The sequence below is a fragment of the Clarias gariepinus genome, chromosome 1 (genome assembly GCF_024256425.1).
Source record: "Clarias gariepinus isolate MV-2021 ecotype Netherlands chromosome 1, CGAR_prim_01v2, whole genome shotgun sequence".
Lineage (NCBI taxonomy): Eukaryota > Metazoa > Chordata > Actinopteri > Siluriformes > Clariidae > Clarias > Clarias gariepinus.
The window spans coordinates 41,191,239-41,209,862 of NC_071100.1; the positions used below are offsets into that span (position 1 = coordinate 41,191,239).

Consider the following 18,624-nt stretch of genomic DNA (forward strand, 5'->3'; position numbering starts at 1 on the left):
CTGCACAGTTAGTTTATTCACATGATTTTGACTCTCATGCTATTGCATGTATGTTTATGAGAAGTATGAGATAAAAGACAGAAATGTCCCCAAATATCAAGATAGGCAATGAACTAAAAGTGGTTACCACATATCTCCCATGTGCTGATTTTCTGCGTTTAGTGTGGATGCTGGAAGCAGCAGGCTCAAGTTTTTGTTTTAAATCAACCACAAATGAAGCAAAAAATTGTGAACAGGCAAGTGAACCCTGAAAATGGGCTGATGCCTTGGAGATCTGCCACTGCAATCAGATAGCAGATGTGTGCCTCACAGCAAGCCTATATCTGAAGTTTGGTGAATGTATGGTGGTTTAGCTCATGTAGAACTGCATGTACCCCAGGGTTGAGGTCAATGTATAGTATATGCAAACACTTAAGCAACATACTGTCCATTGTGTTTCATGGGCAGGATGTCTTCAAATCTGTCCGGATCTAAGACTGTATGCTTATTTCCCCATGGCAATTGTAATGGATGACACTGCAATGTATACGAGAGACTACAAAGCTGATATACAGAGCAGACAGATCTTTTGTGCCCACTAACCATCAAAGAGGACAAAATATGCATGGTGGCACAGCACTGGTCCCATAGTACAATAGGTCTTGGTGCTAGGCAGTGAAATTTTAATATAAACCAATATGTTGAACAGAAGGTGGCACGGTGGTGTACAGTAGTGGTTAGCACTGTTGCCTTGCACTTCCAGGGTCCCGTTTTGATTCCCGGCCAGACTCGTTTCCTGTCTCTGTGTGCATGGAATTTGCATGTTCTCCCCTTGCTTGGTGGGTTTCCTTCAGGTACTCCGGTTTTCTCCCACAGTCCAAAGACATGTAAGTTAGGGTGATTGGAGTTCCCAAATTGCCTGTAATGAGTGTGAGTGTGTGTATGTGTGTGTGTGCACCCTGCGAAGGATTGGCACCCTCTCCAGGGTGTACCCCGCCTCGTGCCTCCTGGGATAGGCTCCAGGTCCCTGCGACCCTGAATACAGGATAAAGTGGTATAGACGATGAGTGAGCGATGAGTGCGATTAAACAGATATATAGTGAGTTTCACTTAAGTTAGTTTTTGATGGCCAGCACTACAGGCAGGGAAAGCGATCTAAGTACAGGGAAGAGTATTAGTGAGCATTTTTGGAGATCATACACAAAGCTACTGTACGAATAAGCAAAAAGCAGGGAATTGTGAATTGTGCAGAGAAATTTTCGTGCACAAATCATTTTGCATGCAGCAGTGACACGCACTCAGGCTCCATGATCTCTGTCTCATGGGACTACATTCTGTGACTGAGTCAAGTTGACTTTTTAGACCGTTCAGTGTAAAATAAAATGAATGAAAAAAAACTGCCTTTAGCCGTTTTGCTTGTTTAATGTCATTTAACACCCACTCTGCTCTAGTTATATTGTACTTGGTATGTATAGTTATATAAAAAATATGCTTTGTTATTATCATTACTATCTCAAATTAGTTGTTGTATTTAACTGAGAGTGTAAAAATAGCTTGTTCTTATAGAGATACTGCAGTCTAATATCTACTACTGTATGTAATATCAGTAAGATTAGTTAAAAGTTGTTGAGAAGACCAGGCTGGAAAAACATTTAATTACTGTACTTATAGATCAAATGATTGTCAACTATAGAACACTTCACTGATAAATTGCGAGATTCTCATCATCAATAGAGCTATTGCATGTGATGTCACACCTGATGTAAAACTAAATGAGCCTCAATGTTGTTTAGTTTTACAATCCCAGAGCTTTTGTGTATGGCAATGTCACGATATACAAGATCATAAACCCAGAGGACAGATTTATTGGTTCCTTACTAACTAAAATGAAAAAGATTTGTGGTTATCAGCCAACGAGCAGGAAGATCAGGCTAATCCTGGTCAAAGATAAGCCCTTTTGGTGATAACTGGCATTTGTGTAGTGACCAATTTATCTCGGGTCACATCATCATGAAAAAAATTGTAAGTTTTAACACAATAAATATCCAATATACATGATGTATTTACAGTGGGTACGAAAAGTATTCAGACCCCCTTAAATGTTTCACTCTTATAGACAGTATATCACTCTTATATATTGCAGCCATTTGCTAAAATCATTTAAGTACATTTTTTCCTTATTAATGTACTGTACACACAGCACCGCATATTGACAGAAAAACACAAAATTGTTGACATTTTTGCAGACTTATAAAAAATAAAAAACTGAAATATCTCTCTTTGTGAGAGAGATAAAGAAGAACGCAAAGATCACTGAGCTCCAGAGATGCAGTCGGGAGATGGGAGAAAGTTGTAGAAAGTCAACCATCACTGCAACCCTCCACCAGTTGGGGGTTTATGGCAGAGTGGCGCGACGGAAGCCTATCCTCAGTACAAAACACATTAAAAAACACCTAAAGGACTCCAAGATGGTGAGAAATAAGATTCTCTGGTCTGATAAGACCAACATAGAACTTTTTGGCCTTAATTCCAAGCAGCATGTTTGAAGAAAACCAGGCACTGCTCATCACCTGTCCAATACAGTCCCAAATGTGAAGCATGGTGGTGGCAGCATCATGCTGTGGGGGTGTTTTTCAGCTGCAGGAACAGGATGACTGGTTGCAATCGAAGGAAAGATGAATGCGGCCAAGTACAGGGCCAAGTACTCGAATAAAACCTTTTCCAGAGTGCTCAGGACCTCAGACTGGGCTGAAGGTTTACCTTCCAACAAGACAATGACCCTATGCACGCAGCTAAAATAACGAAGGAGTGGCTTCACAACTCTGTGGTTGTTCTGGAATGGCCCAGCCAGAGCCCTGACTTTAACCCAATTGATCTCTGGAGAGCCCTAAAAATGGCTGTCCACCAACATTTACCATCCAACCTGGCAGAACTGGAGAGGATCTGCAAGGAGGAGTTGGCAGAGGATCCCCAAACCCAGGCGTAAAAAAACTTGCATCTTGCATCTTTCCCAAAAAGACTCATGGCTGTATTAGATCAAAAAGCTGCTTCTACTAAATACTGAGCAAAGGGTCTGAATACTTATAGGCCCATGTGATATTTCAGTTTTTCTTTTTTTTAATAAATCTGGGGGGTTAAAAGGGGGTGTGAATACTTTTCATACCCACTGTATGTCTGTTATTTGGTGTTCCCCAAAGTTTAAAAAGATATTTTTTTTTTCTAATCAAGTTTTTTTTTTTTGCATGGCCAGTGATCTTGGGGACTTGTCAGTCAGACAGCACAGATGGCAGAGGAACAGCTGGATGGCAAAGTAGCTTGCAAAATAGGTCAGAAACTGACATGTTTAATAAAAGGATATAAACTTTGAATGGTCATTGCACCAGAAGGTGTTATAAACCTTTTCGATGATGGACAGTCAAAAATGTTAGCAAGTATTATATACATATATACCTGTGGTTCTGTTTAATTTTGTGTCATTTGACTGATGCTATTAACATAAGTTACCAGACGACTTACAATTGAGCAGTTAAGTGTTAATGGCTTGGTGATGCTAGGATCTAAACTCATGACTGTCTGTCATCAGTAGTCCATTAACTTAACCACTGAGACACCTCTGCCAATAAACAAATACAAAGCCACCTTTGTGAGATTACAAGATCACACATTCTCTGCAGTCTTGTATTAGGTAGCGCATACAAATGCTCCAGTGTTACAGATGGCATTTTATAATTTCTCAATTGTATGAATTTCCAGATACAGTATGCTGTTGACTTTCTTTCATTTGTTGCTAATGCAACAAACTCTGCCTTGAAGTGTCAATGTGTAACAGAATAGATATTCATTCTTTATATTTTTGTGACTAATGCATCAACTTATGTTCAAACATGAGCAATGCCTTAAGAATTCTACAGAATTAGGTCTCATCAAGAGGTTTTAAATTTAAATTTTAAATGCTGAATTTAATTACCTAGCACCTCAGGTAGGAGTGAAAAGTATGAAAGGTGCGGGGAGTCCTCATGTTCTCCCCATGCTTGGTACTCCGGTTTTCTCCCACAGTCCAAAGACATTTAGCAGATTAAGCTAATTGGCGTTCCCAAATTGCCTGTAGTGTGAATGTGTCTTGCTCCTACCGACTTTTTTTCCCCTTTTCTCCAGTACGTACCTCCACCTCTTCAGGCTCGCTCCAACCTGCTCCTTACATATCATTACATATCACAATGTCATCTGCAAACATCATAGTCCATGGAGACTCCTGTCTGGCCTTGTGCATCAGCCTGTCCATCAACACTGCAAACAAAAAAGGACTAAGGACTGATCCTTGATGCAATCCCACCTCCAATTCGAACTGGTTCGTCATTCCACACACCTTACTGCGGTAACACTGTTCTTATATATATATATCCTGCATCACCCTCGCACACTTCACGCAACGCCCAACCACAACTCCTCTTGTCATATACTTTCTCTAAATCCACAAATACACAGTGCAACTTCATCTGGCCTTCATAATACTTCTCCATGAACACTGTCAAAGCAAGCAATACGTCCTCTCAGCTGAGCTTCTCTCACTATTTTATATAAGGTCATGCTATGGCTGACCAACTTTACTAATCTGTAGCTTTTGCAGCTCTGTACTTTTTTCTTATTTCTAAAAAAAAAGGAGGTTTCCGCCACTCCTTTCACTTGAATTTGGTAAACAATCTGGTTAAAAATTTCACTGCCATCTCTTCTGAACATCTCCATACCTTCGCTGGTACGTCATCTGGACCAACCACCTTTTCAAACTTCCTTTTCACTGGTGTCCTTACTTCATCCTTACCAACCCTTCACACACATCCTGATTCATCATCACCACACCATCCAACTCTCTCTTTCTCTCTTTCACACATTTTCTTTATTCATCAGCTCCTTAAAGTATTCCATCCACCTTCTCACCACATTCTCACATTTTCATCTGCATTCTTAATCACAAAGAAAACCCACACCTCTGTACATGCTTATTTTTTCTGTCAAGTACCTAAGCTGTTAAAATAGCCAATATGCACACCCTTAATTGGTACCAAAATTGCACGTCAAGACCAGTTTAAAACTTGGCTTTTTGGACATCCCCACCTTGAAACATATAAGATTATGCACATTGAAATTTCAAACACTGCATATGCTTTTAAGAAATGTCTATGCCAATACTCTTAAGCCCTGACTAAATGATTGCATGTGCAACAACAACACCTTGATAACACCTGCAAAAGACAAATGAGATTTTCTAACAGGGTCTACAGAGGATTATGCCTTTTATATAAGCAAAATAACTTGTGCTTTTTGTGGAGTAGCTTTAATGAATATGCAATTTAGCGTGGTGTTAATGCAAATAGGTGCACCTGCAATCTGAGCTACTATGCATGAAAGAGATCCTGAGGACAGTGATTGTGTGTGCAAATTATTTCAAGCAAAGGTTGGCTATTCAATTTATAGAAGCTCATTCTCTTTGGTAACAGGCCTCACCATGGCTATCAAAAAGTAATAGCACATGCAAGGACGATATTTAAATGTTCTCTTCACCTTCAATTATCAGATTGCACAACCAAATAAGAAGTCTTTGTTAGGGAATTTAATGTAGCGCTAAATCACTGCTACATTAACAGCGCAACAGAAATGCTACATAATTTCACCAAACCTGAACTAATTGAGGTTTGTTTTTCTGCCTCTATTTTTGTTGAAATATTTTTAAATCCTTTTGTCCTCTACTCCTACAGTGTATCAAACCAGACTACAGGTGGCGAAATGCTTGAAATGAGATGTAGGAAATTAATTCTTGCAATAAACATGGAACAATAACTCTTGATTAGTATGTGTGTATATTTGGCAGAATTAACCAACTCATTTTCTTTGAAGAAAAGATTCATTTCCTATGTCAGCAATCTATCACTTTTAAATGACAAAGGCACTATATCTGAGGACAAGCTTTATTGAGTAATGAATCTATAAATATAAGCATTTCTGTTGGCAGGTCTCTGAAGGTGATGGACCCAATCCCAGAACTGTGTGTTGGTGGCAGCATGCAACAAACAACTCTTTACTTGAAAGCATGTTTTTAATTACCATAATGGAATGGCTGGGAAAGTTAACATCCTGCATATCAAGGGGTTGAAGAGTCGGGGTCAAGTAATCTTTATGCTGGAGAACACTCAAGCTTTTAAGGCTAAATTTATAGTTGTAAATCTAATCAATAATTTTAAATAAAAGAGGTGCTAAAATTACTTCATGGCAAATTACAAAGGTGTAAATCCTAGCTGTGAGAAATGCAGCATGCTCAGCCAAGGCTGCCCCAACCAAGGCCCCCCCCCCCCCATACCTGCGGGGACCAAAGGCCAGTCTGTCTGGTCAGATCTCACAGAAAAGCCAATGCACATTACCAAAATCAGTCAATGCAGGCCACAAAAAAGGCACCAGAACACCTAGTGCACCACATCCCTCTGCACATGGGGCTCCGTAGGCAATGAGCCCAAGGCTGCTGACCAGGCCTCCAAACTCCCCAGATCCCAATCTAAAAGAGCATCCATGGCATGTGCCGGATGACAGCATCCAAAGCCAATATCCTGTTGCCAGACACCACAGCACACCCCTGCAGAACCATGAACCACAGATGCCCTGCAGTACCATGAACAATGGAACCAGGGTACCCAAACCCTATAGTTGGTTTTAAGGTCATGGCTGATTAGTGTATATACATAGTAAAATCAGCACCAGTGTAAGCTAAAAATAAATGACGTATGATTTAATTTACCCTTCCATAAATGCAGAACATGACCACGATAAAAGCTAGCAGTATGCTTTATCCTTAAATTATTCTTATGTGTTAATAGTTTATAAGTGTAGTCAATAAACCAATTAATCAACCAACTCTCAGATTTCCATTAGAAGATATTATCCTTCAGATATGATGATCTCATCTAATAGTATTGAAACAATTATTTTCTATATTGTTTGGCATGAATAGAATTACTAGCATACATTTGAACCACTGATTCTGTTATACCATAGCCATTATAGGCTTAATCAGACATGATTTCTTTAAAAGGCGTAATTTGCAGGTGAATATTGTTTTTAAATTCTTACTGTATGGTTTAAAGGTACAGTAAGCAGACAGCTTGTAGAAATTAAATGCAATACTTGTAATGACGCTGAAATTTAATAGTGAGAAAGGAAAAGCTACTTTTTTGTTTAACTGTTTAGAGGCATAACAGCAAAGGCACGAGGGAAGCAAAAACATAACCTTAGTCTTAACCACTATTTATGCTTGTTGTCACGGTTACATTTTCACATGCTTACATGAGCATCAAAATCACTGATTCAGACTCGTGATTAACTGTAACTGAACTGTGACGTCTTCTAACTTCAAATAAGGTATTGGAGGATGCCTACCAGTCAATCAGAAACATTTAACCACAAACATTTTAGATAGAGAGACTGCAATCTAGAAAAATACTCTGTTCATAATAGAAGTTGACTTCTCTGACAGGAAGCAAATAAAAGTGAATGAAAAAGCTTTTCTCTCAAGCGCAGCACTTCACCTGCTGAAAGGAGATATGCATTTGGAGGAATGCAGGGCTGCAGTTAAACGAATTTGGGCTACTTTCATTAACGGTCCATCACAGTGTAGAGAAGTGCTTTCAGACATAGCCCGAACTTATCTCTTTGATTGGATCACGCCCTGGATGAGGAAATGCTTGGGGGATGGGGAGAACAGATGTTGTGGTTCTTGTTTGCTTTTGCCTGTTCACCATCACTCTTTCTGTCTATCTCCTTTTAAGCCAATGACATTATCAGATTGATCGGGTCCAAACAGAGCAGTGAAAACAACTCAAAGGTTATAGTCATGGGGGGAAAAAGTACACCCTCCATCAGTTGTGTACTTTCGTTTATCTGGCCTAAATACTGTAACATTTGTGTGGTCTCCACCAATTAAAATTAGATGATGAACAATTATGGATTTCAATATCTATCCCACAGAAATTTTGGCCCACTTTTGTTTACCGCATTGCTTGAGTTGATTATTATTGATGCCATGCCAGCACTGCCACGGCATCTCGTAGGGTTGAGGTCTGGACTTTACATTGACCATTCTATTGTAGTTTTTCTTCCTTCTCCAGCCATGTAAATGCCAAATTGCTGGTGTGTTTACGATCAATGACATGTTTTTATGGCTCAATATCCTCCCAGCTGTTGGTCAAACAGCCTCAAAATATTTTGTCATCAAGCAGAGTTATTTAACTGCAAGTTTTCAAGATCTTTTGAGTACAAAACAAGCCCAAATCATCCCCTTTCCCCTACCATGCTTGACAGTCAGTATGAGGTGTTCATTGTGATAGGCTGTTTGGTGTTCACCAAACATGTAGCTGTCCACGATGACCACGATGTCTTCTCCTTGGACTCATCGGTCAAAAAGATATCACTCCGAAGCATTTGTGATTTATTTAGTTTGAATTTTGTCAAACAATAAATCTGATAAAGGTGTCATAAACATACCCATTTTATTTGCTTGTAGAGCCATGTAGAGTACATGAAGTAGCTCTTGGGGTTTGCCTTAAATTATCAAGCATTAAACTAAGTACCTGTGGACTGACTTGGCTGGGATACCCAGCACTGGGAAGATGGCCTTACAAACATTCCCAGATTGATCATCAGCAGCAATTGCTTCTCTGAGGTCATGGCTGATGTCTTTTTTCTTGGCATGGTGCAGAAACACAGCTAAGTGCTGCAGTACACCAAGCTGCCATAGGTTCTGCTTTTATAAAGGTAGTCACACTTCTTGAAGATTAACTATCCATGTGAATTTAATGTGAAATACCTGGCTGCTCTCTGTGATTCTTTATGATTATTGAATTAGGAAGGGTGGAATATATTAAATATTTTTTTATAAGCTTTCTGAATGGTAATGTTCTTTTTGTAGGGAAAATGACTAAATACAGTGGAACCTCAGTTCAAGAACTCACTCCCAGTACAAATAAATAATTTAACGACAAAAAGGTTTGCCTAAAGTTTATCACTGTTTATAAACTCATCGGAGAACCACCCAGAAACCACCATCCCAAGCTGCCGCTACCAGCTGAACAAAGACATGAGTGCATCGCCCAGCATTAGTTTTGCTCAGTCCACAGTTGTGGATAAACTTTTGTTCAAAGTGGGGTGACGAGAAGTATTATCCGAACAAAACTCTGCTGAACAGAGTGCCGCACCTTACGAATTAAATTTAGGACAATTATGCAGCGCAGAAGGAAAAAACAACAACAACAAACGTTTCTGGATAGATTTTTTGTGAAAACGGCTGCCACATACGAACCAGCGGCCCAGAAACAAAAAAGACAGAAAACCCCTGAATGAGAATGACCCAGCGTTATTATGGAAGGGGGCTTCCTTCCAAACTCTACCCTTCTCCCCACCCATCCTTCTCTCCTCCATTCCCTCTTGTCAGTGAGTCTCCTTAAGAAAGGTGCAGCCTGTACAGTTTGTATTCATATTTGGTGCAGGATTATTTTTGTATAATTAAGGCTTTTTCAACAATGGCCAAAAACAATTTCAAAATATGAATATGGGGGAAATATAAATATGGGGCAGTGGTAGCTCAGAGGGTTAAGCCACTGAAGTTCTGATCAGAAAGTTGGTGGTTTGAGCCCCCGCTCCTCTACTAGAATATGCCAAGCAAGAGTTTTATTGTGCAGTAATGTATATGTGACAAATAAAGGCTTAACTAACTTAATATTTTGTGATCTAAACACAATAAATCTAAAGTTAAATATAGTTCATAGTTATTGGGAACAGATTAATCCTATTTTCATGTGTTCCTATGGAAAAAACTGAATCAGTCTACAAGCAAATCGGGTCACAAACAAAACTTAGGAATAAAAAATTACGTTCGTAAACTGAGGCTCCACTGTATTCAGGATTTTTTTGTTTTTTGGTGACCTTGGTGAGGAGGATCTCCTGACTTAAATATTTTGTGTTGTCTAATTCTTTTTTGCTACAGTACATCATATGGCCACATGACAGCCTGCATAATAATAAAGTCATCATTTTCTTTCCTGATTTTCTCTTAAATAAAAGACAGCACTGATGTATAATGATGGCACCCTATAATACAATTTAAAAAACTCCTTCAGTGAGAGTGTTACATGAGAAATAATATAGTAACCTCAAAGGTGTGAACTGTCTGCATACTGTATAATTTAAAAATCCACCCAAACCCTGAAAATGAAGAACTTTCTCCTGCAAATATTAACATACAGTAACTTTTAACTTAAGCTCTGTCTCTAAATGTTGGCCAAAGTAATTAAACTGAACTTCGCTATGCGAGTTCATTTTGAGATATACCCCCTGGGGTAATGCAAAATGCTAACAGATGATCCATTTACGAAGTGTGAGAGACCTGGAGAGGAACACTGAGACAGAGAGATGGGAGCATGGTACCCATATCAATCAGCTGTCACCATCAAACACAGCCGTAGAAGACTTAGCTTTGTCAAATGTACTTGTACCTCAGAGCTAAAAAGACTTTGAGTGCTCTAATACAGTGTCAGTGTTCTCCTTACTGTTTGCAAAAAGCCTTGAATGTCTTCCTGCGGCCATGCTTCAGAAGCTTAGTCCCAGTTTCCCAAAAGCGATGTAATATGCATGTCTCCGATTTTAATTGTTTTTCAAAGAACACCTTGCTGTCCCATGATCTTTGAGCTACTAATTGCATTAGACAAACTACTGTTAGCACCAGACATATCAGGGTAGGAGAATCCTTACCTGACTCAATAAAGTCATTGTTCAAGGTGAACCAGGTCTCCCTGCTCTTTCGAAGACTCTCTTCCATGGCTCTGATATCCAAGAAGGGGCAGTTGCAGTCAGGGAACTTGGCAGAACATCGGCACCAGCAGTCATTGTTGCGGCACAAGAGCTCACCTTCAGAATTGCATGCCACATAGCTGAGCGCTGCCTCCACGAAGCGGTTGCGCAGGAAGTCAGGAAGAACATCTTGTAAACCTGAATTTAAATAGAAGAATTTCTTAGTGCTCCATAATACAAATAATCTATATATGAATTTTAAACTTTTCAGTATCTTTTTTAAAGGACAACATGGCTACTACCATGCAAAAAAAAGAAATGTTAGGGTTTCTTCTTTAAAAAATTTCATTAATTCATTCTCCTAGTTACTTTCAAAAAAGCAGAAAGTAAGTAATTAAGCAACAACATATATACAGACAAATAATTAAGCACGCCTTGTTTACTTTAAAAATACCAACCCTCAAGAGAGCCATTATAATTGTCTAATAATAGTGACAACATCTGTCTATTTGACAGCAAATGTGCTGGAACGGATGCTGCACATCATTTCCTTAAGTGGAAGGAAGGAGCTATTCTCGTGATGATTGAATTCTGAGAATTGTTATTTGTACATAATTTCAAATACATAAAGGAACTAAACTGCAACCCGAGCCACACTAGAAGTCATTTTGGAAACCTTTCCCTTAACCTTAACAGGACACTCACTCACTCATCCTGTATACAGAGGCGCACGGGTGCCTGGAGCCTATCCCAGGGCACAAGCTGGGGTACACCCTGGATGCAGAGCACACACACTCATTCACACACAACAGGCAATTTGGTAACACTAATTAACCTAATGTTATTAACTCTGTATGTCTTTGGACTGTGGGAGGAAACTAGAGAACTCGAAAAAAAAACTACCAGGCATGAGGAAAACATGCAAGTTCATTTAGCAGACGCTCTTATCCAGAGCGACTTACATTTTTATCTCATTACACATCTGAGCAGTTGAGGGTTAAGGGCCTTGCTCAAGGGCCCAACAGTGGCAACTTGGTGGTTGTGGGGATTAAACCTGGGATCTTCCGAATCGTAGTCCGATGCCTTAACCACTGATCTACCCCTGGCCCTATTCCATGCATTCAGGCTGAAAGTTGGGAATCAAACCCGGACGCTGGAGGTGCAAGGCGACAGTGTTAACCACTATGCCACAAGCTGATATCCATGGAGTCTGCTGAGAGGAATCGTGACCTATGACCAATTATGGTTTTACAACACAAATGAAATTCATGGAAGTTTTTTTGAATTTCTTCTTCTTCTTCTTCTTTCAAATTCCTTGTACACCCCAAAAAGTTTTTTTTTTTTTTTACATTCATTTATATATTAATTTTAAGGCATGTGCAGAGCTCAAGCTCATTCTCCTGCATTATCTTCTTTAGACTGTGTGGGAAACATGGAGAGGATGGAAGGTAAAGTGGGTCAGACGTCTGACCATGTTTGCTTGCACATTTCTATTTAGGACAGGGGACTGCCATGCCAGCTCTATAATTGGGTAATGGGATGGATAAAGACTAAGTATCTCTACAGCAAGGTCATTCAGCCATATATCGCTGTCATGAAGCAGAGGTGCTTTGCAGACAGACAATCAATGTGGCATTCTCCGGCCACATCCTGTTCTGATTTTTTGATGGACGGTAATGCGAGTATCGATATCTATGCAGACAAATGAATTTGTGATGATTCGCTGAGAATAGCCCATCCTATAGAACTCAATAGTGCATACGATGGTGGGTGGATTGTATATGTAATATATTTTTAAAACACTTTAATTGTTGCTTTTGTTTTAACTGGCAACAATATAGTCAATTAAGCATTCGTAATCAATACGTCCTGACGAACACTGCATACAATCATTCGATAATGAATACGTTCACTATCCATCTGCTGGTGAGATCGATCCACATTTTACAGCCCAGCTGCGGGTGTTGAGCAACTGCTAATTATATTATCTGAGAAAAGCTCTTCTCAGCTTCACCAGATCTGACACCCATCAAGAGAGAATCAATTCCTTTTTCTCTCAGCTTTTCAAATTCTCTCTCCCGGTATGAATATTTATGAGACATAATTTTTTTTTTCCTCCAGTATTTATTCTCCGAATTGCAGGAAAACAAGAGGCGTAATTAGATGCAGTCTTCCTCTCAAGGCCTGGCTTATGGTGGGTGCGGAGCCAACAGTGTGGGGAGGCACACAAAAGACAGCGACTTGGATGGCTTTCATTCCGGATAAGGCTAAATAACAGCTCTTGTGCCCTCTCCTCCTCAATCTCAGCCTTTTCATGAAGAGAAACAGAGTGATATGTTTTGTTTTTTTTTCCCACACAAAGGTTTATTGGAGTCATCAGTAATATCCACAGACTGAATTAGATCTATTGTATCTTGTGAGTCCTGGTTATGGTTTTGGTTTACTGTAGTTCTATTATCTTCGAGAGTATGATATGACCATCTCTGGTCAGGAACATGATAAAATAGTCCAACCTTAAAATAATAAAATAGTCTGAAGAGTCTTCGGAACGGATAAACTGACAAAAATAAAGGCCTCAGGTATCCTCCATCCATCCAGCCACTGTTCTTCCTTTGCATCAACCATGCCCCTGCCTCAGCTTATTAAAGTACTTACATGGCTTTTGTCAGTGGGGAGATTTCTTCAGGAGGTAACCGTATTAAGTGGGATGACTTTTAAATGTCAAACTCAAGAAAGTTGCAAGTACTTGCACAGGCCATGTGTATAATTAGCACAGACACCGGCTTTCCATTTACTGCCATTACTATCTTTCTTTTTTTGTGTGTGCTTTGGTCACTTGTGGAGACACATCTGTCATTTGGGTTATTGTAAATGTGCGTCTTTAGATAACCCATTCTTCATCTAAAAGCATGAAGCATTAATAAAAACCATAACCTAAAATGAACATCAGCTTTTTTTCTTTCTCCCACAGGTACACACGTTTTTTTCCCCTCTAGACAATTAAGTGGAAAATACACAGACTTACATGCTGCTGCATAATTTAATCAAGCCTAATTAATTAATGCTACACAAGACCTTTAAAATACAAGCAGCGGATTTTAGTCATTAGAATTTTAAAGGCATCTCTTAATGAAAATAGACAGTTTTAAGTTTTTTTTAACCAGTCTAAAGTTTGGACACACGTTCTAATTCCATGGTATTTCGTGTTTTTTTATTTAATTCTACATGGCAAAACAATGCTGAATAAATCCATAATAAGTGATAATTACCATTTGAGTAGTTGATATTGAGATGTGTTTGCTACTTACTGTATGCTCTGTAAAGTCTTTATAACTAAGGCTCTAATCTAAGGTGCTGTTAATTGATGACTTTTAAAGCTGGTAACTTGAAATAAATTCCTCCTCTTCAGCTGAGGTAAGTCTTGGTGCTTGATGGGTTTTGCAAATGCATCTGAAAATATTGTTCTTACAAGAACTACAGTATTCCAGAACAGCTGACCTTTGCGTCTTAAGATAACAACCGACTGTTGTCGTTGTTGTTGTTAATTAATTGCCTAATTCCATATGTGTTATTTTACAGTTTTAAAATCTCCAGTATTGCTCCGGAATGTGGAAAATGATTCACAAAACAAACCAATATTAAATTAAAAGGTGTGTCCAAACTTTTTACTGGTCTCATCTAGACCAGTCTAGACCAGACCAATCATCTAGACCCACCTCATCTATAAAATTCATATAGAATTAATCCTAAAACATGATATTTTGGTGGCAGAACCCATTTCTTAAGGTAGACAAAAATATCTGAACAAGTACATTATAGTTGTTACGTTTAGGGTTGTGCCATACAGCAAAAGAATGGTTCAGGGTTCTATTTTAAACTGTTTGAAAATTGTGGTATATAGCAGAAAGAACAAGTCAGAAACAGTAGATTACAAAAATGAGAGGTTTGTATTGCTTTACAAAATAGCACTGGTTTCATCACGCCACCTCCTGACATCTTTATGTTCCTGTTCATGTTCCCTGGTTTGTGCCACAGCTTCTTCCAGTTCTTATTTGTCTTAGATTGTTTCTCTCCTCAGTCTCCTCTTCAGGAGGTGAATGCATGCTCAAATGGGTTCTGGCCTGGTGATTGACTTGGACAGTCTAAAACCTTTCTTTTATTTTCTTTTTATGAAGTACAGTAAAACCTCGAAATGCGAGTAACGCGGTTTGCGAGTGTTCCGCAAGCTAGCAAATATTTTTAATAAATATTGACTTGGAAAATGAGCAAGTCTTGGTTTACGAGTACAGAGTATCATGTATTATGCATGCGCTTCTTTTTTTGACGCCGAGCGTCACGTGATCACAACTAAGCCAATGTTTTTTCTCTCTCTTGTGCTGCGTAATTGTGGGCAATCGTCTCCCTTGCTGGGTCTAACATCCGTGCACGTGTGTACTGTTTACTTTAACACTGTGACCACGTGTGTGTGTAAAATATATTTTATTTTGTGTCTGTATGCATGTGTGTACAGCATGCGTGTAAAGCAAAAGCAAGTATAATTAGAGAAGTTAAAAATCCATTTTCTCTCTCTATATCAGCCTGCCACACACACACACACGCTACTTTCGTCTTCACAGACACACAATACTGCCATGACAATACTTCTACCGTGTTTGCCTGCTAAGTTTATACAATATGTTTTAAATAATGAGCAGATCCTTTGTTTCTCCACACCACTGCTTATGCACCGATTGATTGGACAAAATGTCTTGCTTTTCAACCCTGGAGGTGTGAGGCCACAGTGTGGCCACCATTTATTTATTTGGCATTCAAATGTCTTATATCAAATGAGACTTAATAATGAGTCATAATTAAAAACCTACATAATTTCCACCCACCCATAATGTTATGGCTGACAGTTGAATGTGTCTTATAATTTTTAAACATAAACCAAAGTACCTTTTTTTTTTTTTTAATCATCATTGGTATTATGTTATATAGTGGCCTTGCACCTCCAGAGTTGAGGGTTTTATTCCCGCATCAGGAATGGGTGTGCGTGGGAGTTGCATGTTCTCCTCAGCTTTCTGGGTACTTTAAATTTTCATGTCCAACTTGCCTGTAGTGTGTTTGTGTGCTTTGATAGTGTCGCAGGTTCCCTGGGATTGGCTCCAGGCCTCCCACATTCCTGTACAAGATAGACGGTGTACAGAATGAATGCATGTGTGAGTGTGCTTAGTGGTCCTGGTGCCAATTTGTTGGAATTGTTTGTCACAGGAGAATATTTTTCAACTAAAGTGGCACACAAATCATATAAAAATAAAGATATCCCAGATAAAATATTACTCAAGTAATTTATTAATCTACTTAAGCATAGGTCTAAAAGTGCACCATCAATTTTACTAAAGTATAAAAAGTACTGGGCTTGTTAATACGAACGCTTTTACTAGATCTTACTAGAGCTAATGATCACTGTAGCCTAGTAAAAGAGTTTCTCTCTCTCTCTATCTCTCTCTGCTTATGAGCTGCAAACATCCTTTTTTTTGGCTTTTTGAAACCATCTACAATTCTGATTACACCTGCTACATGATTAAACATTAAAGAGAAAGGTAAATCAACCGATTACATATATGTATTATATTGTAGCGTTTTTACGCCGGGAAGAATGCTGGAGAGACGAGTGAGCTTATTTGCTGCCTAATGCAATGGCTGGGAGTACTTTATTAAGCACACAGCAGGTATGGCATGAGCAGCACCTTCACTCAGGAACCTACATCCAATTCAGCTTCAGCCTGAACCAGAGCACATTTCACACGTCACACCCCCAACACACACACAACAGGGCCGAAGCCACTAACCCAAAAACTTTTCCCCAACATGGTGAACACACCGACATCCCCGCGAGGCATGCTGGTCGTCAGCCGCCGCCCTGCCCACACCACAATATATATACATATTTGGAGAGGTGGAGGTATGCTCTGGAAAGCAGGGGAATGAAGGTTAGCCGCAGCAAGACAGAATACATGTGTGTAAATGAGAGGGACCCAGGAGGATCGGTGAGGCTACAGGGAGCAGAGGTAAAGAAGGTGCAGGATTTTAAGTACTTGGGGTCAACGGTCCGGAGCAACGGAGAGTGTTTAAAGGAGGTGAAGAGGCGGGTACAGGCAGGTTGGAATGGGTGGAGAAAAGTGTGTGGTGTGTTGTGCGATAAAAGAGTATCAGCGAGAATGAAAGGAAAGGTGTACAGAACAGTGGTGAGACCAGCGATGCTCTACAGCTTAGAGACAGTGGCGCTGAAGAAAAGACAGGAGGCAGAGTTGGAGGTAGCAGAGCTGAAGATGTTGAGGTTCCCTTTGGGAGTGAAAGGATGGATAGGATTAAGAATGAGTTTATCAGAGGGACAACCCATGTTAGATGTTTTGAAGATAAAGTCAGAGAGGCCAGATTGAGGTGGTTTGGACATGTTCAGAGGAGAGATGGTGAGGTGGTTCGGTAGAAGGATGCTGAGGTTGAAACTGCCAGGCAGGAGATCTAGAGGAAGACCAAAGAGGAGATTTATGGATGCAGTGAGAGAGGACATGAAGTTAGTTGGTGTGAGAGAAGAGGATGCAGAGGATAGGGTTAGATGGAGGCAGATGATTCGCTGTGGCGACCCCTGAAAGGGAACAGCCGAAAGACAAAGAAGAAGAAGAAGAAGAAGAAGAAGAAGACCAATTACATATAGTCAGCACGTGGAGATATTAGTCCTTCCCACTGTGGTTATGTTTCGCAATGCAATGCAGAAATGTAGTAAAGTAGAAAGTATGGATATATTCTGAAGGCTGTAGTGGAGTAAAGTAAAAAGTATGCGCTAATAAAACTGCTCAGGTAAAGTACAGATACTTAAAAACAGTAAAGTAAATTTACTTAGTTGCCGTCATCCTTTGTTTACACTACGCATTTTTATTCTGATTCAGTTACGTTTGCCTCTTTAGGAACACTTAAGACAAAGTGAAGATAAACAAAGACAATTAAATTTAAAAAACACAAAAATAATTAGCTTAAAGGGGAAAAAACTATCAGAATTCTATTATTAAAAGCTTTAATGCAACTGTTTTAATTACAAACATTGATATAAGGCTTTGTTCACTTGTTTATTGTTTTCCCTTTAAAGCAAACATTTTGTTTAGCTGCTTCTTGCCGCTGTTCTTCCTGCAATCATCTTCCACTTGCTTCTAGCCAAGTAGAGAATATTTAATTCTGCAGCGCTCCCATCTGTATCAGCCCCTTCATACCGCTAGAGGCTAGGATTGTACTCTGACTCACTTGTCACTTTTAAGTCACTTCAGAAGAAAGCCACTGCTAAATGATTAACAGGAACTTACTCAGAAAATGTAAAAGTAACTTTGTCTTCTGTTCTCCGTCTAGGAGCTCTTCGGGTCACAGTAATTTTCACTTATTTCATCGGTTCTGTGCATATGTCATTGATTCAGACAGTCATGCACAATAAAGATCTCTTTAAAGAGCACTCTTTATACACCTCAGTGCATCTCTCTGATCTTTATGCTTCATAGCCAGTTAAGCTTGTTATTAAAAAAAAATGAAAGAAAGAGAAGAGACAAAATATAAACGTTGTATCTAATCTAACACTTTGTGGTTCTAAAAATCCTGAATGGAGCAGAAAGGTTTTTTTGTCATGCAAGATGATGGCATGCAAGAATTTAAATACACAAAAGAATTAAAAAAATGTTTTGCTTATTTTTTGTTAAAATTGTTTAAATTAATGCTTTTAATTTTGCATTGCATGCTTAAATGGTTTAATGGATAAGTCAATGGATGGATGGATAAATCATACTGGCAACA

The 18,624-nt window shown here is 39.2% G+C and overlaps 1 protein-coding gene across 1 annotated transcript in view; it reads right to left on the bottom strand.

Annotated features, from left to right (window-relative positions):
• Positions 1 to 18,624, bottom strand: part of brinp2 (bone morphogenetic protein/retinoic acid inducible neural-specific 2) — a 141,040-nt gene that overhangs the window by 28,831 nt on the left and 93,585 nt on the right. The window contains exon 6 of the mRNA XM_053499439.1: positions 10,768 to 11,004. Within this exon, the coding sequence (XP_053355414.1) occupies positions 10,768 to 11,004 (237 nt within the window). The remainder of the gene's footprint in view (positions 1 to 10,767; positions 11,005 to 18,624) is intronic.